Source organism: Macaca nemestrina, chromosome 8, assembly GCF_043159975.1.
Source record: "Macaca nemestrina isolate mMacNem1 chromosome 8, mMacNem.hap1, whole genome shotgun sequence".
NCBI classification, from domain to species: domain Eukaryota; kingdom Metazoa; phylum Chordata; class Mammalia; order Primates; family Cercopithecidae; genus Macaca; species Macaca nemestrina.
This window is the reverse complement of record NC_092132.1, coordinates 44,820,118-44,840,363: the sequence shown is the minus strand read 5'-3', so window position 1 is coordinate 44,840,363 and position 20,246 is coordinate 44,820,118. Positions and strand designations below refer to the sequence as shown.

General features: G+C 44.6%; 1 protein-coding gene across 10 annotated transcripts in view; it reads right to left on the bottom strand.

The window, feature by feature from the left end:
• Positions 1–20,246, bottom strand: part of LOC105476051 (sorting nexin 31) — an 84,486-nt gene that overhangs the window by 43,360 nt on the left and 20,880 nt on the right. For all 10 annotated transcript variants that reach the window (XM_011731678.3, XM_011731680.3, XM_011731679.3 and 7 more), the window contains 4 exons: positions 14,861–14,971; positions 10,270–10,360; positions 9,275–9,362; positions 5,769–5,838 (listed from right to left, as the gene is read on the bottom strand). In XM_011731678.3, coding sequence (XP_011729980.2) covers positions 5,769–5,838; positions 9,275–9,362; positions 10,270–10,360; positions 14,861–14,971 — 360 coding nt within the window. The remainder of the gene's footprint in view (positions 1–5,768; positions 5,839–9,274; positions 9,363–10,269; positions 10,361–14,860; positions 14,972–20,246) is intronic.

The following is a 20,246-nucleotide window of genomic DNA, read 5'->3' as shown; positions in this document are numbered from 1 at the left end:
TGATTCATGTTCCGGGCCAGGAAGACATTTCATCACACTACTTAGAATGGCGTGCAATTTAAAACTTATTAATTGTTTATTTCTGAAATTTTTCCACTTAATATTTTCAGACCATGCTTGACTGCAGGTAACTGAAACCACAGAAAGCCAGACCAAGAATAAGGTGGGCCTACTCTATTCTGTGGGGAGGAACAATACCACCATTTTACAGATGAGTAAATTGAGGTTCAGAGAGGTTATGATGTTCAAGATGACCCAGCGAGTAAGTGGCAGGAGTTAGAGCAAACCCAGGTCTGGGCACTACAGCAGGCCCTTCTACCCTTGCCCAAGCCACTGAATTCTTAGCAGGTAGGTAGCTACCTACCCCAAGGCTTTCTCCTTGTCACCAGTTCTTCTTCAAACCAAATCTACAGACCATACGAGAAAGCATGGGTGTAAAGAACTAAACACTGCCTTCTTTCCTGAATTGTACTTGATGGTAGAATCCGGTAAGGTCTGTTAGCACAGGGGAACAGTATCGAAAAGAAGGGATGGCTGTGTAAAGATAAACAGGAGTCACGGCAGTAAGTACTAACCCAAGACATGTCATTCACCATCAGAGTAACTGGATCCTCAGACACAGAGATGCAGATGTCCTATAGCAAAGGTAACGTAACTGTTTTGTTTCATTCCTTTTGAGACAGTTTCACTCCTGTTGCCCAGGCTGGAGTACAATGGTGTAATCTCGGCTCACTGCAACCTCTGCCTCCTGAGTTCAAGTGATTCTCCTGTTTCAGCCTCCCAAGTAGCTGGGATTACAGGCGTGTGCCACCATGCTCAGTTAATTTTTTGTCTTTTTAGTACAGATGGAGTTTCACCATGTTGGTCAGGTTGGTCTGGAACTCCTGACCTCAGATACCTCAGATGATTGGCCTGCCTTGGCCTCCCAAAGTTCTGGGATTACACGCATGAACCACCACACCTGGCCCTTTTTTTTTTTTTTTTTAAGACAGTCTTACTCTGTTGCCCAGGCTGGAGTGCAGTGATGTGATCTCAGCTCACTGCAATCTCTGCCTCCTGGGCTCAAGCCATACTCTCGCCCCAGCCTCCCGAGTAGCTGGGAGCTGGGACTACAGGCGTGTGCCACCACACCTGGCTAATTTTTGTATTTTTAGTAGAGACAGGGTTTCACCACATTGGCCAGGCTTGTCTCAAACTCATTATCTCAGGTGATCTGCCCACCTCTGCCTCCCAAAGTGCTGGGATTACAGGCGTGAGCCACTGTGCCCAGCCTTATATCATTACCTTTGAAAAGAGTTGACCCTGATTATGGGTTCACAAGTCATCACTCAAATGCGATATTATACGGTGCCTCACTCTGAGTAGGTCCAGACAATGAAAGTCGAGTCTAGGCAAGTCTACTCAGTTACATGGTTCCCTGAACACTGGCTGAGAGGGGTTTATGCAGAACTGAACTTAAAAAAATCAAGCATCCTAAAGGTGCTGCAGATAGAAAAAAAGAAAAAATAATAAAATTAAAAAATTTAAAACTCAAGCAAAATCACATAAGCCATGGTCTTCCTGAGCTTCGATCACACATGCTCTAGCATCCTCTGCAGAGGGCACAGTAGCGAGAAATGGAGGTCACATGCCTCTCAAAGGCAGGCACTTGCCACTTGGTTCTGGCTAATGCGTGGTAAAGAAGGGCGAGGGACACATTTGCCTGGACAAGGTCACCAGGGCATGGGGGAGTCAGGAAGCCAAAGGTCAGCCCTCCTCCACTCACCAAGCCATGGGCCCCGACGCAGGGCTAGCCCCACCTGGAGGATGGGGTACCTTTTTCTAATTTGTATTACTGTCCAGGCCAGCAATGGCCCTGCTGAAATGCAGGCCCAGAATTGACTGAGCCTTCAAAATTTATACTTACTTACAGTTTTAAATGTAATCTCTCATTTTTAAACTCAGGTTAAAAGAGGAGGAGAAGAAAGGAAACAGGCTGTGGGAATTCAGTTGACTCATTGGCTATCAATGGGCACATCTGCTTTAGAAAATCAAAGCTGTGCCCCTTAATAGTTAATTATGATGGCTCCATTATTTATCAGAACTCAAGAGCTTTTCATGTTAACTTTTTTAAAGGATAACTGCTTCTTAGTCTTTTTTTTTCTTTTTTGACAGAGTCTCATGCTGTCACCCAAGCAGGAGTACAGTGACGTATTCTTGGCTCACTGCAACCTCTGCCTCCTGGGTTCAAGTGATTCTCCTGCCTCAGCCTCCCGAGTAACTGAGACTACAGGCGTGCGCCACCATGCCCAGCTAATTTTTGTATTTTCAGTAGAGACGGGGTTTCACCATGTTGACCAGGCTATTCTTGAACTCCTGACCTCAAAATACCTGCCTTGGCCTCTCAAAGTGCTGGGATTACAAGTGTGAGCCACCACGCCTGGCCACTTCTTAGTCTTTCACATATTCCAGGCACCCAGAACACAGAAGGAATGAGACAGTCTCTGCCCTTGGCCATTCAGAGTCTGGTTGGGAGAAGTTGGAGGAAGGCAGGCATTTTCTTCTGGGGAGAGCCAAGGCAGGCCTCCCAAATGAGGTAGTGATTATGGTCCTGACTCTCCTACTGAACTTGGACCCACCTTTGACTTCTTAGCTCCTCTACCCAGATTCAGGGAACAATGATGATGATGATGATGATGATGACGATGATGATGATAACAGTGATGATAAAGATTATTATGACATCAACGACAATTTTTTGGAGACTTTGCCAGGCAATAAGCTGAGGTTAGAATGACAGTCTATTAAAGTTTGCAGAAAACTTAGAGATGATGTTAGTTCCACCTCCTCTCAACAGGGAGATGTCATGGTTCAGAAGGATGCAGTGGCTGGCCCAGAGTCACCCAGAGAGAGGACCAGTGGCAGAACAAGGGACAGAATTCATTTCTTAAATTGCAATTCAGTGTGCCTCCCATGAAGCCCCCTTCTTTTTTAGCTTTGAGCAGAGGAAGTACCATCATCTGTTTCCCTCTGGTTATAACTCTTTAATGAAGACAAATTTAAAAAGTCACATTATGATGCTCAAAGCTCTGACCTCTCATCATAATGAGAAGCAAAAGACATGCCATAAAGATGACATTTCCCACAGGAACAATATTAGAATTATGTGATGCAATCTCAACCAAGGACGTGGTATCAAACCAGACACAGCTAATAATGTATCATAATAGCAAGGATACAGTAGCAAGGATGGGCCTCAATAAACATTTAGAGTGGAAAATTATGCTCTAACTCATATAACACAAGTACACTGAACGTGATTTTTTTTTTTTTTTTTTGAGACAGGTTCTTTGTATGTTGCCCAGACTGGAGTGTAATGGTGTGATCACATCTCAAGTGACCTCCGCCTTCTGGGCTCAAGCCATCCTCCTACCTCAGCCTCCTGAGTAGCTGGAACCACAGGCACACACCATCACACCTGGCTGACTTTTATATTTTTAGTAGAGATGGGATTTTGCCATAGTGCCCAGGCTGGTCTTGAACTTCTGAGCTCAAGTAATCCACCTGCTTCAGCCTCTCAAAGTGCTGGGATTACAGGTGTGTGCCCCCGTGCCCAGGCTGAACCAGAACATAATTATACATTGATTAATGTATAATATGGAATAAACTCAAAGCTATATTCTAGCCATAAAAATACAATAGTGAACATTAAACATCTAATAAGTGATATTTTGATTTACCCTCTTAGAATTTAGAAGAGCTTTTGGGGTCTTGATCTCTAAAAGTCACTTAAGGAGGCATGGGTTAAGTTTCTTTCCCTCTTCTACGCCCTCTGGTAAGCCAGGGTATCAAAATCCACCATTGACCTTTTTCTATACACAAAGTACTACAGAAGGTTTTATTAACGTTCCACTTGAAAAGCTCATTAAAAATAAGAACTTACCCACCATCTCTCTCTCTCTCCTGAGTTTATAAAAGCTATCGAGTGTAGCAGCTTAGAATCACGCTAAATAAAAGCCACCTGCAAATAAGTGTTGTTAAATTTCTTCATCTACATCTTCTATTAATCCAAACCCACTACTCAATCTTTTGTCAGCAAACCTAATGTTTTTCTTCCTGAAAATGTGGATGGTACCAACTGCCTTACAGAGTTGTTATGAAGCTCCAATGACATAATGCACTTAATTAATACGATGCCAGGCCCACCACAGGGCTTAATGCCGACATCATGCCAGGAACAGTTCCAGTTTCTGGGGACGCAGCAGTGAACAAATAAATAGCCACTTTCATGGAGAAATCATTCCAGTAGGGAGAGAGTAAACAAATATACACAACACACACACATACTTACATTGGCAGATGGTAGAAATGCTGCGGAGGAAACAGAACAAGGACATTGGGATTTGGGGTTTAGCCTGAGTGAGACGGAAAGTCTGGGAGGGGTTGGAGCAGGGCAGGGCTGTGACCCACCACCCTGCCTGCTGCCTAAGAATAGACTGTGAGATATTCTCAGGGAACTCACTGAAAGAAGTTTCTGAGCTTTCTTCCCAGAATTGTGGAAGCCAAGCCTGGAAAAGATCAGGTCTCTGAAGATGGCGGTGTGGTGAGTGTGAACACCTGGGGCAGCTGGTGACCTGGGTGTGTATGTTGGGGGCAGCACGGGCTGACCATTCCACGACTTGGCAGAAGCTTCACCACACGAAGCAGGAGAAGAGAACTGAAGCCAAGCTCAAAATTCACTTTATTAGAGGCTGGGGGTAGGAGTAGGTAGGGCCAACTACATAATTTTTAGGGTCTACCCAGTGCAAAATGAAAATGCTGTTCAAAAATTAAAAATTTTGGTTAATGGGCACAACAAAATAGAATGAATAAGACCTAGTATTTGCTAACACAACAGGATGACTACAGTAAAAAAAGAAATTAATTGTACATTTAAAAATAACTAAAAGAGTATAATTGGAGTGTTTGTAACGTAAAGGATAAATGCTTGAGGAAATAGATACCTTATTTACCCTGATGGGATTATTACACACTGCATGCCTGCATCAAAATATCTCATGTAACCCATAAACATTATATATACACCTACTATGTACCAATGAAAATTTAATTTTTTTAATGAAAAATAAAAATAAAATGAAGAATTTCAAGATGATAACAGCGATCATTACAGAAGCATGGGTTCTGTGAGCCCGGAGCCCAGCGCAACCGCGCGGGCCACATGCCCTCCCAGGCTGCTTGTTGGCTCAGGGGCGAGAAGGCTATGCTAGACTGAGATTTAGGGATCACGTGTGACTTTAAGTTACCAGGGATAGCCTTTGACTTTAAGTTATCAGGGATAGCCTTTCTAGGCTCATGATGATGGTGCGTCAGCTGCAAATTCAGAGGGGATTGTTAAAACAGAGATAGAGTTCCTTTTCTCTCTCTAAACTCCTCTACTTTTTACATTTTATTGTTATCGTGGTAAAATATATACAACATAACTTGTCATTTTAACTGTTCACAAAATTCAGAGTCATTATATATATTCACAATGTTGGATAATCGTCACCACTATTTAGAGCTAAAACTTTTTGTCATCCCCCAAAAAAACTTGCACCCATCAAACAACTTCTCCTTCCTCACTCCCCGCAGCCCCTGGTAACCTCTGTTCTACTTTCTGTCTCTATGAATTTGCCTATTTTAGGTATGGAGGTAGAATTATTAACTACCATAGATTTTTTTTCAGTGATTCCAAGCCAACATGGCCTTTGATCTACGGTGCTGTCAGAGCTCTTGGTGACCCTCACCTGCATGTAGAGCAAATCTAAGGCCGCCCTGCAGTCCATCAGCGTGGAGTCGAGGGATGGATCCATATACCTGCAAAATTCAGGAGCGCGAAATTCATTCCTGTGACATGGCTCATGGACACACCTGGCAAGTGCTTTGGAAAGTGGTGGCCCTCTACCCTATGAACTGGGGCCCCCTTTTCTAACAAAACCACACCTCCACTCGCCCAGCTTTCACTCTGCCCCTCCACCTCTTTTGTTTCCTAATTTCTTTACACTGTAAGCTCTTACCTGGAGGGCTCTGAGAGTAAAGAGGCACAAAAAATAAAGCTTTAGGGGAATGGTCTGCATCCCTGTTCATACTCAACCTCACTCTTGGCCACCAAGCCCTGGAATCCCTTTCTCCACCGCACAATACCTGGCATAGTCGTCTGCCCCATACGGACCCACCCCCATATTCAGCACCCTGCAGCAGGGCCACCCTCATCGGTTGCCTGAGCTGCTCTGGGAGCCTCCTTCCCAGGCTTTCTGTTTCAGCCATGTGCCCTTAACCTCATGCTCCACATTCTAACCAGAGTGGTCTTTCCTGTGAAACTTTTCAGACTCTCATGGTTTCCAGAGTTAGATATTTATTCTGCTCGCTTTCAAGGCTCCTCCCGGGACCACCCCCACTTTCATTTCCAGTTCCATCTCTCACCAACCCCACCACCAATGCTACATTCCAACCATGTTTTCTCTCCTGTCCCCCTGCCTGGAAGACCAAGCCCTCACCAATCTCCTCCCCTGACTGATTGGCCTTTCTTTGCAAGCCTCAAGCAATGCCCCCTCCTCTGGTCCCTACTTCCCAAGGCTGTATTAGCCTGCCCATCCACTGTGCTTCCTCTGCACCCTGAGTTTATTCCAATCGCCGCCCTGATTAAGTTTTCTTGACACCATCTGTGAAGAACCCCAAGGCCAGGGGCCTATCCAGAGTTGCCCCTCTGGATCTTGGTAGAGTGATTTGCAAATCGCAGGGGCTCCGTGTCTGCCTATCAGATCCAGAATCACGAGGAACTGAAATTAATGACTGTAGAAGCACAGTAGTATGTTAAGAAGGGACTGAAACTGTCAGGAAAGGGTGATGGCTGATCTCTACCAACCAGAAGGCAGAGGTAAGCAGAGTTGCTACGCTCAGAAGAATAGGGTGATTAGACCAATGGGGTTGGCTTAGACCACGAAAGGGATAAATATGGTGCTTGAAGGTCAACTTCCTTTTGGGGTGGGGAGAAGTAACTGAAGCATCCCTACTTACATTCCAGGTAACTATGCACCCACACATCCCAGAGGCGCCTGTGTGCAGAGAAAAGACCCATCCCAGACTGGGGCTCCCACAGGCCAGCACAGGCACCCTCTGGCCTGGAGGAAGCCATATCATCAACATTGGAGAGATGCACCCAGGCATCTCTCCTTAAGGACAGAACAGTTCTTAAGATGCCACTCAGGCCTCACTGAGGCTTCACCTGCTGGGAATCACTCGGCTTTTGGAGTTAGCCTTCCAGCTCCCACCCAACAAGACTTCCCTCAGGAAAGAGGGCAAGGCACCTGCAGGAGCCTATGCCAGAATCTCCCCTCCAGAGACCTGATCCTTAGCTGTAACAACAGAAGTGGGACCTCCTTTCTTCCCAGTTCCCATCAACAGAGGCAATCTGCCTGAATCTGAGCTGCTGGCTTATAATTTGGGGTAGATGTTTTCTCTTGCATGTATCACCTAGAGTTTACCTGTTTAATAAAGACATAGGCAGTGCCTAATTTCTAATTCAAGCTTCAAGATAAGAAACAGAATTGTCATCTCTCCTTTGATCTCAAGTTTTCAGGAGAGCACCTGAGTGAAAATCTAAGCCCCAGGGGATTTTTTTTTTTTTTACTTCCTATAATCACCATATCATCAATATAACAGTCACAAACATGACCAAACTTACTGAGTATATGGGACTATTCTACATAACCCTTACAATAATCCTATGATGTAGACACTATTTTTATTATTCCCATTTTACAGATAAAGAAACTGAGGCTTAGAGAGCTTGAACAAACTTGGCTAGGTTTATGCAGCTAAGACCTGAGCAAGCCGCGACTTAGATTCACATACTGTAATTCTAGGAACAACTGTGCTCAGCCACTCACTACAGTAAGCAGCTTCCAGAAGAGCTGTTCTCTAAACCATTGAATGGAACCAAGTCCTTCTCCCCTTCTCGGGGTTTCACACCTCAAGAGCTGGACCATTCCTCAAGATACTTCTGAACAGCAGTATACAAATTGCCTCGCTGGGAATATCCTTCCATAATTCAAAGCCACAAACTGGAGCTCTAGAGCAAGGCATCACAAGGTCAAGGGAATTCTTAGATTTCAAAATACTTTTCTTTAAAACCTCTGTACTCAGATAGCAGAATAAATGGACTGGGAGGGAGCGAGCCTAAGGAGCAATCCCCTGTGGCCACAGTAATAAACGCTGGGAGCTGCAGGTTATAGGACTGGGGATGCATAAGGTCCTGCTGCTTGGTGCTATTTTCTATAATATTTTGTTCTCCACAGGCCCCTGTGTTAGTAGAGGAAATGACAGTATTTTCTGCTGAGGGACATTTGTGTCCTATCTATCTAGGAATACAGATGGCTGTGGTACACATCCTTTAGGCCTGTGTAAGCCCAGTACTTAGAGTTCAAATTCACTGCAAACTGGCTGATTCCACCCTTCACCTTCAGGGAATGCCACACTTCTACGGATGAATCGGATCTGATTGTAATCACCAACAAAGTCCCTCCATTAATACAGTCAGTGATGCACTGCAAAGCAAACCCAAGGCCAGCCGTTTCTCACCATTACCTGCTTTGATCCACATCCCCTGGCCCCGCCCCTGGTTTTCAAGTCTTACTTTCTTGTTCGCCTATCAGTAGAGATACAGAAAGATGACTACCCTCCTCATTTTCATACCCCACCCAGCCCCGAGTATTTACCTGAGACTACTGAAAGTCATCCTCAACATCCTATTCTTTAGGACAAATATTCAGAAACTAGTTTATTTCACCCTCTCTCATTTTCATGGCTTTTCTTTTCTTTTTGAGACAGGGTCTTGCACTGCTGCCCAGGTTGGAGTGCAGTGGTGTAATCTTGGTTCACTGCAGCCTCAATCTTCTGGGCTCAAGTGATTCTCCTGCCTCAGCCTCCTGAATAGTTGGGACCATAGATGCACAACACCACAGCTGGCTATTTTTTTTTTTTTATTTTTAGTGGAGATGAGGTCTTGCTGTGTTGCCCAGGCTGATCTTGAACTCCTGGGCTCCAGCAATCCTCTTGCCTTGGTCTCCCAAAGTACTGGGATTATAGGCATAAGACACAGCACCTGGCCTTCATTGCTTTTCTTACAACCTTCTCTAAGTTCTTGGTCTCCAGCTGTCAGGCTGTGAGCAGGATGTGATGGAACTCTGATAAGTCTTGATGGGCAATGGCGAAATGTCCTCAAGCGCCTCTGTCATTTTCGGTACCTACTTACCACTTTCGGAGTCCAACCTTACAGTGTTCCACTTCAGAACTTCCAAGACTAGCATAAGGGAGTTCAAAGTCGGCCAATTTTTTCACAACTAGAGAAAGGGGAAAGCCGGTCTTACTGGCTGAAATAGCACAGACAGCTTATATATAGCAGCTTTCAAATGAGAAAATAAAACCTTATTATTGGAAATAATAAAATCACAGTAAGAATATCCTCTGTATTTATATGTAATTTTAACTTTCTGAAGTTCATTCAAAAAATAAATATCATTTGATCCTCAAAAATATCAGCCCCTTGAGTGGGGGATGTTTTACACTGTGATACAGATGAAAAAACAGATCCAGAGACATCCAGCGCCTTTGCAGCTCACCACAGGGCCTAGCAGCCAACCCTCTACACAAGCCCCTTATCTTCCAACTCAAAATCACCTCCCCTGGCTTCTTGAGGACATTTACAAACTACTTTTATATAACTGACACCATTTCACACAAAAACCTTGTAATATCTTAAAACATACTATAGAGAAAACAAAAGATATGAGAATCAGATTGTCTTCTTACACTATCTCATTACGCTTTAAAAAAGGTATCTAATAACTCATTGATATCATCCACAAATATTCCTTAACAAGGAAAAGTGATGTTGTGGTGGGGCGTCCTGACCCCCAGAGTCTAGCACTCCATTCACAGGAAAGGGTGCAGGCAGGTGGTCAGTGGTCAGGCCCAGTCTGCAGTAAAGGGGAGGGGCATCAGAATTAGGGCTGGGGGTGCACAAGTGCAGTTACTGGACCACCCAAGGTATGAGTGGTTTGCCTCCACTCTCCCCTAACAAGGACGCAACCTCCCGTTCCCCAAACCCTTAACCCAGTGACTGAGAACAGCAGTAGGGATCATAGCCCGGTGGGTGGCCAGTCCCTCAGCTGTGAGTCCTGCATCAAGCCCCTGCTCACACCTGCCCACCCCATCTCCTAGCTGATTCATTTGTTCCTTCCTTCTTACCAGAGAGCTTGCCCTCCTTGCCAAACCGAATGAGAAAGAGGCCGAAGTAGCCCAAGAGCTCCCGACACAGTCCAATTTTGTGTGATGCCACCTTTAACCAAAAACAAGCAGAAGGGGGAAAAGTTAGGTGTGCCCACCATGCATCCTAACTGTGACATGCAGACTTGGAAATGGCCGGTACACAGCAATAAAAAGTGCTGTCATGGGTTAGTGAACACTCAAAGAAAGCTTTTTGGAATCCAGAAACAGTATCCATTTTAGAAAATTTTAAAACACAAAAAATTAGAATAAAGAAAATAAAAATCAGTCCCACCACAGTGGACAGAGGCTGGCCCCAGTTGAGGTTGGTCATCCCATCTCAGATGTGGACAGGATCCCCGATCGTCTTGGTCTTTATTTTCCCCTGGAGGGCAGCAGCCATGCTCCATGAACATCTGTCCTTCTGTGATGTCTGTCCTTGGAGCCTGCACACTAATTTACCTTCCTGTGGGCTGCATTACCAGCTATTTGGAAAAGGATCACTCCCCGCCGCTCGGCTGGCATACAAACATGCACGCACTACTGCCCGCCTTTGACACGCCAGGCCTGCTTCACCTTGATGTTTCCTGCGATGGTCAACTGTCATTTACTATGATGTTTGCAAAAAATCTCAGATCCCAGGCACAGGTTGCCTTCCTTCACATTCCTCTTTGACTTTTGTATCAAACAGCTTTCATTTCAACACCAGTGGCTTCATTTTTGCCATCAGCCTATCACGTGTCACCTCACTGCATTGGACATCTACTCATGCTCCCTTAGCAGAAACTTCTACATGACCACAGGCTACCTCCCTCTTTAACACTGGGCTCTCGAGTAATTTCTTTATACTCCTGGTCTTAACTCACTAAATCACCTCTGTAACACTCAAGGAGTCGCCTCCAGGCACTGCCTTCAAGAGCTGCTTTACCCACGGCTCCCAGTTCTCTAGGTGGCAGTTGTACAAATACCAGGCTCACAGGGGGCCTTCTCTTGTCAGAGATACATAAATTACCCCCAGGAAGCAGTCTGATTAGGTGGCTGGTATGAGTGGGTGTTCTCAGCATAGCTTGGAAAATAAAGAGCAGCTCAGGAATAGTTTCACCACGTTCAAAGCAATTCCCTTTCCCCTTCTTTCTGTCTCTCTCTTTCCCCCATGCTTTGGGTTGCAAAACGCCCAAAAGCCAAACGCAGTGGGTGAGTGTGTGGTAGGTAACAGCATAGCAAAGACCTCTTTCCCAGAGTAAACCTGACCCAGGTCCACTCAAATTAGATTTCCTTCTTTTCTGTCTAATTTAGGGAAAACAACAAGCTTACATGCCAAGGCAGACAGAGGAAAGGTGTGGAGACAAAAGGAGAATGAAGAAGCCTTTCACATTCATAAAGACATAAATATAAATGCCTTCTTTTGAGAAGAGTGAGCATCAGCAAAAAAATACATAATAATATTTTTCCTCTTAGCAAATGTTAATGATGATTCAAAACACGAACACTATCACTAGCACCACAGTAGTCCTAGATTTTAGCTTGCTGCTGGCCCTTAAAGAGCCCACTGAGGCCCAGCACAGTGGCTCATGCCTGTAATCCCAGCACTTTGGAAGGCCAAGGTGGGTGGATCACCTAAGGTCAGGAGTTGGAAACCAGCCCGGCCAACATGGTAAAACCCGTCTTTACAAAAAAAAAAAATTAGCTGGGCCTGGTGGCACGTGCTTATAATCCCAGCTACTGGGGAGCTGAGGAAGGAGAATCGCTTGAACCTGGGAGGCAGAGGTTGCAGTGAGCCAAGTTCGCGCCACTGCACTCCAGCCTAGGTGACAAGAGTGAAACTCCATTTCAAAAAAACAAAAAAAAGAGACCATTGAAAAGTAAAAAGCAGGCTGTGGGTAAGGCAAACCTGGGGAATCAAAGTGAGAATGGCAGCAAGTGTGCTGGAGAAGATGCAGAAGGTGATTTTTAATTACAAAACTTGAATTACGGTTTTATGCAAGCTAGAGAATTTCCCAGCTCTTGGAAGGAAATTCACACCTGTCGCTGGCCAAGTGATCACTTCACCTGTTACAGAAACTACCACTTCTAGGGTAGAACCTCCAGTTAAACTTATCTGGTCTGATGATGTCACTGTCTTGGGTCTGAATTTCTCACAAGCCAACATGATTGGAAGAGAGGAAGCACATTTTTCTGATTGCGAATATACCTCATCAAATGTATGCTATTAGTTTCCAGGGAAATGGACAAAATAGATAGTACCACAGAACCCTATTCAGCACTCCCTCCAATATCAATATCAATACCAATACCAATACCAATAATGATCAATAAACACAACTGCCATTGTCTCAGGAACGTGAACTATTTCTATAATTATTTACTTAGACATTGTCTGTAAAGTAACTTACCCAAATTCACACAGTCCTTACACAGCAGCACTGTACAGTTGTGTGTTGCTTAATGACAGGAATACAGTCTGAGAAATGCATCGTTAGGCGATTTTGTTGTTGTGTGAACACCACGAAGTGAACTTACACAAATCTAAATGGCATTGCCTACTATATGCCTAGGCTAGATGGTATGGCCCGCTGTTCCTGGGCTACAAGCCTGTTAGCCCAGGTTTATAGTAGTATAGTAGGCATGTTACTGTACTAAATACTGTAGGCAACTGTAATATTGGTGTATCTAAACATATCTATTGTTATTATTATTATTATTGGAGTTGGAGTCTTGCTCTGTGGCCCAGGCTGGAATGCAGTGGCATGATTTCCGCTCACTGCAAGCTCCACCTCCCGGGTTCATGCCATTCTCCTGCCTCAGCCTCCTGAGTAGCTGGGACTACAGGCGCCCACCACCATGCCTGTCTAAATTTTTTTGTATTTTTTAGTAGAGACAGGGTTTCACCATGTTAGCCAGGATGGTCTCGATCTCCTGACCTCATGATCCGCCCGCCTCGGCCTCCCAAAGTGCTGGGATTGCAGGCATGAGCCACCGTGCCCGGCCAAAACATATCTAGACATAGAGAAAGTACAGTAAAATATTGTATCATAAACTTATGGGACCATCATTGTATATGCAGTCCAATGTTGACAGAAACATCATTATTATGTGGCACATGACTGTAATTTGAATCCAGGACTCATTCTAAACCCAGAAGATAGAAGACCCCAAACTACCACCACCACCACCTTCAGCTGCAGGCATGTCTAGTTTGGTCAGCAAGCCCAGTGTGTGAAAAAAGAAGTCAATGATGATGTCTTTGGGCAAGGGAGGTGCTCTCTCCTGTTCTGAACAATTCCATCCATTTCCAAATTATCTCTGATCCTGCAGCTGCCCCAGACCTACCTGCCTGGCCCTAGACACATGCAGTCTGTGGCTCCGACTCTATCACTGCCTTCCTACTCCTACTTCATTTATGAGTCGGTCTCCCACTTCTAGATCCTGGGCAATTGAGGTTTTTGTGTTTGGGATACAAACTCCCTCAAGCATCAAGGACCTTTGATACTTTTTAGAAAGACAATGCTGGAAATTGATACAGAAGATTAGCAAGACTGGAAGCAGGGAGATTAGTTTAGGGGCAGCAGTAGAGGTTTAGCTGCGAAACGATAAAGGCTGGAACTAAGGTCGGGATGTAGGATGGAGAGGAGGAAACGGAGAGGCAATGAATATGAGAGAAGCTGGAGATACAGGAATAGGTTAAGTCAAGGCAGGCCGGAAGAGCTAGCAGCCAAAATGGGAGGGCTTCCATTTCTCAGCTCAGAAAGGGTCAGACACCATAACCCAAAAACAACAACTTTCTGTCCTTTGAAAGGTCCTAGAAACTTTCTGACTCTTCTTCATGTTTATAACTTTATATTTTCTCTTGGGTGTTTCTCTGGAGGATTAGAGCTAAAACCTTCCAGATGAAAAGGGCCTGGGAGCTGACCCCGGGGTGCAGGATGTGGGTGTGAGAAGACGGCCCTCCCTCTGCAGCCCTGCTTAGCAGATGGAAAAGGGGTCTGGGAGGCAGAGCTGCTGAAGAAGGATGAAGCCTTCTGGGTCTTGTCCTGTTAGTCCTCGGAGAGTGGACTACAACTCACGTCTGGGCCCTCTGCACCCAGAATTAGCCCTGACGGAGCAGTGGTTTCAAGAATTTTCCCTATGGGAGAACAGGAACCTTCAAGAACTCCCCTGTCACCCTCTGCCAGGAAGTGTCACCCGCACACCTAGGTATGACCTGTTTCAGACTCTGCCAAGCCCCACTTTCCTTCCTGCTCCCAACGATGGGACATCCAATAATAAAGCATTTTACATATTTCCAGGCCACATCCCTGGCTAAGTTCCAAGGAAATGCCAGCAGCCTTCCAAGAGATCTCTGGAAAATTGGTGTCCCCAGGAAGGGTGAAATCAAAGAGGCCCTGGAGGATTGGCTGTGTCTCAAGTTCCTTGGTTGTTCTCCCAGGAAATGCCAGTACCTCTGCAGATAATCATCCACAGAGTAACACAACAGGCCAGAAGCTCCTGGAAGGCAGCCGTATCCCACTCTCCGCTTTCCAAACAGAACTATCCCTAGATTCAGTTCAGGAGCTGGAGTCTAAACAAAGCTTACCTCTAGGACTCTTTCAGCAGTGTCTGATGTTATAATTTCGATGTTAATACTCTCTTCATTGGGCAGAAATATGTCCAGATAAGCTTTCTTGGGGGTGATGTCAAATGTATTCTATAAGCAAAAGAAAAGCAAAATAAATTTCCACACCTTTTTTTTTTTTTTTGGAGGTGGAGTCTCACGCCATTGCCCAGGCTGGAGTGCAGTGGCGTGATCTCAACTCACTGCAACCTCTGCCTCCTGGGTTCAAGCGATTGTCCTGCATCAGCCTCCTGAGTAGCTGGGATTACAGGCACCCACCACCACATCCAGCTAATTTTTTATATTTTTAGTAGAGATGGGGTTTTACTGTGTTGGACTAGGCTGGTCTCAAACTCCTGACCTCAGCGCAATTCTCACTCCCTTGGAAGGAGGAAGGAAGGGCAGGGTCCTTGCCTTCAGCTGAGGCTGCTAATCTTGAAGCAAATGGAGGGAAACTCTGTGAGAATAAAGTCAACGTAGAGAAGAGCAGGGTTTGGGGTAGGGGTGAGAAGTGGGAGCCAGCCAACTTTCCATGACCTTTTAGTTAAATAAACAAATTTCTCTTTTGTGATTTTGGCCTTGACAATGAAAATCACCTGACTAATTGGAAGTAGTTGAGTTCTACCTTCTCCACTGTAAATGCTTATTTGTAGAATGTTCTTGGCTTTTTTTTACACTTAATTAGTTTAAAGCCAGGTTAGATGGCTACCTACAAGGTAAGCTCCTTCAGATTAGGATTATGTGGTGAGTTTATCTTGAAGAGTGCCCTGTACAAATAGACACTTAATAATCTTGGTTCCATATTTCTCAAAATAATCCCAGTGAGAAGAGAAAAATTACTAGCATAGTAGTGTCCAAAATGGGGCATTTGCCAGGCGCCATGGCTCACACCTGTAATCCCAGCACTTTGGGAGGCTGAAGTGGGTAGGTCATTTGAGGTCAGGAGTTCGAGACCAGCCTGGCCAACATGGTGAAATCCTGTCTCTACTAAAATACAGAAATTAGCTGGGCGTGGTGGCACACACCTCTAATCTCAGCCACTTGGGAAGCTGAGGCAGGAGAATTGCTTGAACCCAGGAGGGGGAGGTTGCAGTGAGCTGAGATTGCACCCCTGCACTCCAGCCTGGGCAACAGAGCAAGACTCCCTCTTAAAATAAAAAATAAAAAAAAATACATATATATATATATCTCTCTACACACACACACACACACATACACATATACACACATACACACATACATATAATAAATTAAATGGGGGCATTTAAAAATAGAGTGTTGATACATGAACTTCCCTCTCTAGCCCACGACTGCATACTTATCCTACAGATATGTAAGAAGAGAATATTAAGGTTAAAGCCTCCAATGTTCTGTTTTGATGTCACAGCACTGGCTTTGGCTGACGTAATCTCCTCTCAGTAGAGAACCTGCACATCAAGGGAGGCAAGAGGTTAAAGAGCCACCCGACCCGCAGCCATTGGCCAGGATGGACAAATCAGTTGGCAACTGCCCTCACTTTCCTTCCTCCTTCTGTCACACCCTACTGGTTTGTATTACTCTGTTCTCACCTTGCTATAAAGAAATACCTGAGATGCGGTAATTTTTATATAGAAAAGAGGTTTAATTGGCTCACTGTTCTGCAGGCTGTACAGGAAGCGTGATGCTGGCAGCTACTCAGCTTCTGGGAAGGCCTCAGGAAGCTTACAATCATGGTGGAATGCGAAGCGCAAGCAGGCATGAGCAGGAGCAAGGGTGGGTGGAGGTGCCACACACTTTTAAACAACCAGATCTCGTGAGAACTCACTCACTGTCACAAGAACAGCAACAAGGGGATGGTGCTAAACCATTCATGAGAAACCACCCATGATCCAATCACCTCCTGCCAGGCTCCACCTCCAACACTGTGCACTACAATTCAACATGGGATTTGGGGGAGAACAGAAAACCAAACAGTTGCCCCACCCAGTGGAATTCTGACTCACATTCATCGTCAACCTCATCCACTTTCCCCAGGACTCCAGCCACACTCTCCTCCTCCCTCATTCCCACCAGCTAACCTCACTTCCTATTAGTCACAGAGAAAACAGCAAGATGGGAACTTACTCGACTTCCACTCACTGTCCAGCCTTGGACCCTGCCTGTAGCCTTGCTCTATCTTTCTTTGTCCTACACTCAATTTAAAAGGTGCCCTTCCTCCACCCGATCCCAGACCTTGTGCAGTTCTCCTTCCAGAAGGACTTGGAGCCACTGATTATCAAGGTCCCTCCTGCATACTGCCATCTTCCACTTCTCCTTCTCTACCGGCTCCTACTCACCAGCAAAAAACAGAAAGTCAGAGACTTTGGGTAGATCATCTCCAAGGGAAAGAACCTGATGTGCTTGACTATGGGGAAAATTCTGTCTTCAGCACTGCTATATAACGGAAGGAGTTAGTCATATGTTTTGAGACAACTAAGCATATTTTTTTTTCTTTTAAGTGATTCAGTTTTAACTCCAGCTGGTGGGGGTGCTGGGGGATGCGGCGGGGGCAAGGGGAAGGTGTTGACTAAGGACTTAATTTTTTAAAATTAAAGTTGGGAAGAAGGGAAGAATAGAAGAAGTGACATAAGAAAGCTGAAATCCTCACCTCCCTTACAGTCAGTGGATAGGGTCTAAAAATTGAAGAATAATAGCTGGGTGCTATGGCATATACCTATAATCCCAGCTCCTGGGGAAGCTGAGGAGCAAGGATCACTTGAGCCCAGGAGATGGAGTCCTGGGCAACATAGTGAGATCCTGTATCTAGAAAAAATAAAATGAAGAATAAGATATATATATATATAATTAACCTCCATATTTTTAAATATCTGAAGAAAAGGCTGTACGATTTGAAAGTCATTGCCTCTGGAGGACAGGGGAGTGTTATAATCCTTTTTAGCACTATTTCACTTTTATTTTTAGATTTTAAACTTTTATTCCATCCATGATATCTATTTCATTTTCCTAACTATAAGCACATTTTGCTTTGGTAAGTAAACAAACATTTCAGAGCAATATAATAAAGAGGAGAATTGATGGCATTAAAAGATCTTTGTGTGATAAGATCAAAGCAACCACAAAACAGATCAAACAAGTTTAGAGTGGAAATCAAAGAACAATTTGGCTCTATTTGTGATCTTTGAATTTTACTAGAATGTTTTAATGTATTACTTACAAAATGAATGAAATGTAAAAGCAATACAAAAACCAATTGTGGGGAAAAGTCAACCTGGTAGAACTGGCTTGTATAAAAAACAAAACATTAAATAAGCTGCTATCTTTTTTTGTTTGTTTTGAGTCAGGGTCTTGCTGTATTGCCCAGGCTCAAGTACAGTGGGATGATCATAGCCCACTGTGGCCTCAAAGCTCTGAGCTCAAGCAATCTTCCTGCCTCCGCCTCCAGAGTAGCTGGGGTTATAGACACGTGCCACTACCCCCATCTAAATATCTCTTATTATTTTTTTTTTTGTAGAGACAGAGTCTCACTATGTTGCCCAGGCTGGTCTTCAACTCCTGGCCTCAAGTAATTCTCCCCCAAAGTTCTGGGATTACAGGTGTGAGCCATTTGCCATGCGCTTGGCCCAGCTGCCGTACTGATCTATGATGCAGTAGAAATGAAAAAACACAATTCATGCTAGAAAACTAACAAAAACACATTCATTTTAAAGAAACCTCAAAATCTGCCAACACATGGGCTGCCTTAACACGTTTTAAAATATGCGCTTTGTTGCTATTCTGCTCTGAGGCAGAGGAACATTCTTAAGAATGTTTCCCATTTCCCTTGTAGAGAGATGACAGTGGCCCATCATTGCATGTGATGAGGTTTCAGCCCGGTGAATCTGCATATGGATTTTCCTGGATGGGCACCATGGCTGTTAGACATTCCTCTGCCTCAGAGCAGAATAGCAACAAAGCGCACTGATCTCCTTGAAAAATTAAAAGATTTCTCCAGTTGTTAAATTCAACCCAATTGAACTCAAAAAGAGCACATATTTTAAAACGTGTTAAGGCTCTGGGAAGTAACTGTTACCTCTGTCCTGACCTCTCTTTAGAGGCAGACAGAAAACAATGAAAAGGAAAGCATCCTTGAAGAAACTTACAAATAGCCTGAGGTTTTCAGAAGGGCTGCCAAGTGCAGTGAAAATTGAACCTGGTCAGGAAGGAGGGAATTAGAAGTCTCAAAGTGCTGCAGAACTCAAGCAATGCATAAGCTGCCTGAAAGCAGTGAATCACGTGGTGCTCAGCCTGTCTGGGAGCGCTACTCCGGGCCCCATTGGACACCACCTAGTGGCAGGGATGCTGAAGAGACATACAGACACTCCATCTTTGCAAAAGGCAATCTCTCAGCATGGCTGGGGAAAGAAAAGGGACTGGCATTAAGATTTTGCTTTTTAAAACCTATGTCTTGGCCGGGCGTGGTGGCTCACGCCTATAATCCCAGCACTTTAGAAGGCCAAGATGAGTAGATCACCTGAGGTCAGAAGTTCAAGACCAGCCTGACCAACATGGAGAAACCCCATCTCTACTAAAAATACGAAAATTAGCTGGGCGTGGTGGCACGCGCCTGTAGTCCCAGCAACTCGGGAGGCTGAGACAGGGAATCGCTTGAACCCAGGAGGCAGAAGGAGTGACTACCTCACATCTATTAACATTGTGCCAGATGATATGTTTTTAGGGCATCAGTTAATTTAATCCTCAAAGCAACCCCAAGAGACAGGAGCTCTTCTCCCCATTTTACAGATGGGGAAACTGTGGCACAAAAAGCCTAAGTAAATTGACCCAAGTCATATAAATCAAAAGTAGGGTAGCCAAAATTTGAATCGAGGCCATCTCACTACTTAGCCTGAACTCTTAACCCCTAAACCAGGTCAGGGGATGCTGATCTTAGTCAATCAAAATATTAGAAGGCTAGATCATGGTATGAGGAGCTGTGGTTTAAAGCTTTGCTGCTAGACAGTCTACTCAGGCCTTAGGGTAGAGTGTTCATAAGAAAGTGCTCAGAAACAAGAAACAAGAACTGGAAATACAACAGATTCAATGAATTCAACTCAGGCCCCCTCCCCAATACTGTGTCAGCAAACAGCTAGCTCACAACAGCAGCCCCTTTCAAAGTTGATTGATGACCTCAAGATAACTGGCAAGAGACCTATGTAACAATCCTGCAAGAAAGGAGGAAAGAAACGTGACCAATGAAAGGCAAAAAACATATACCAAAAAAATTGCATCATTAAGCAGATGAAAATGATGGATGGGTTAATAAAAAGAAGGTGTTTCTGAATGAAGACCTCAAAGAATAGATAAAAGCCTCAAGAAATAAGATAACAAAAAGATATAAAAGTGAGCTGGCAAA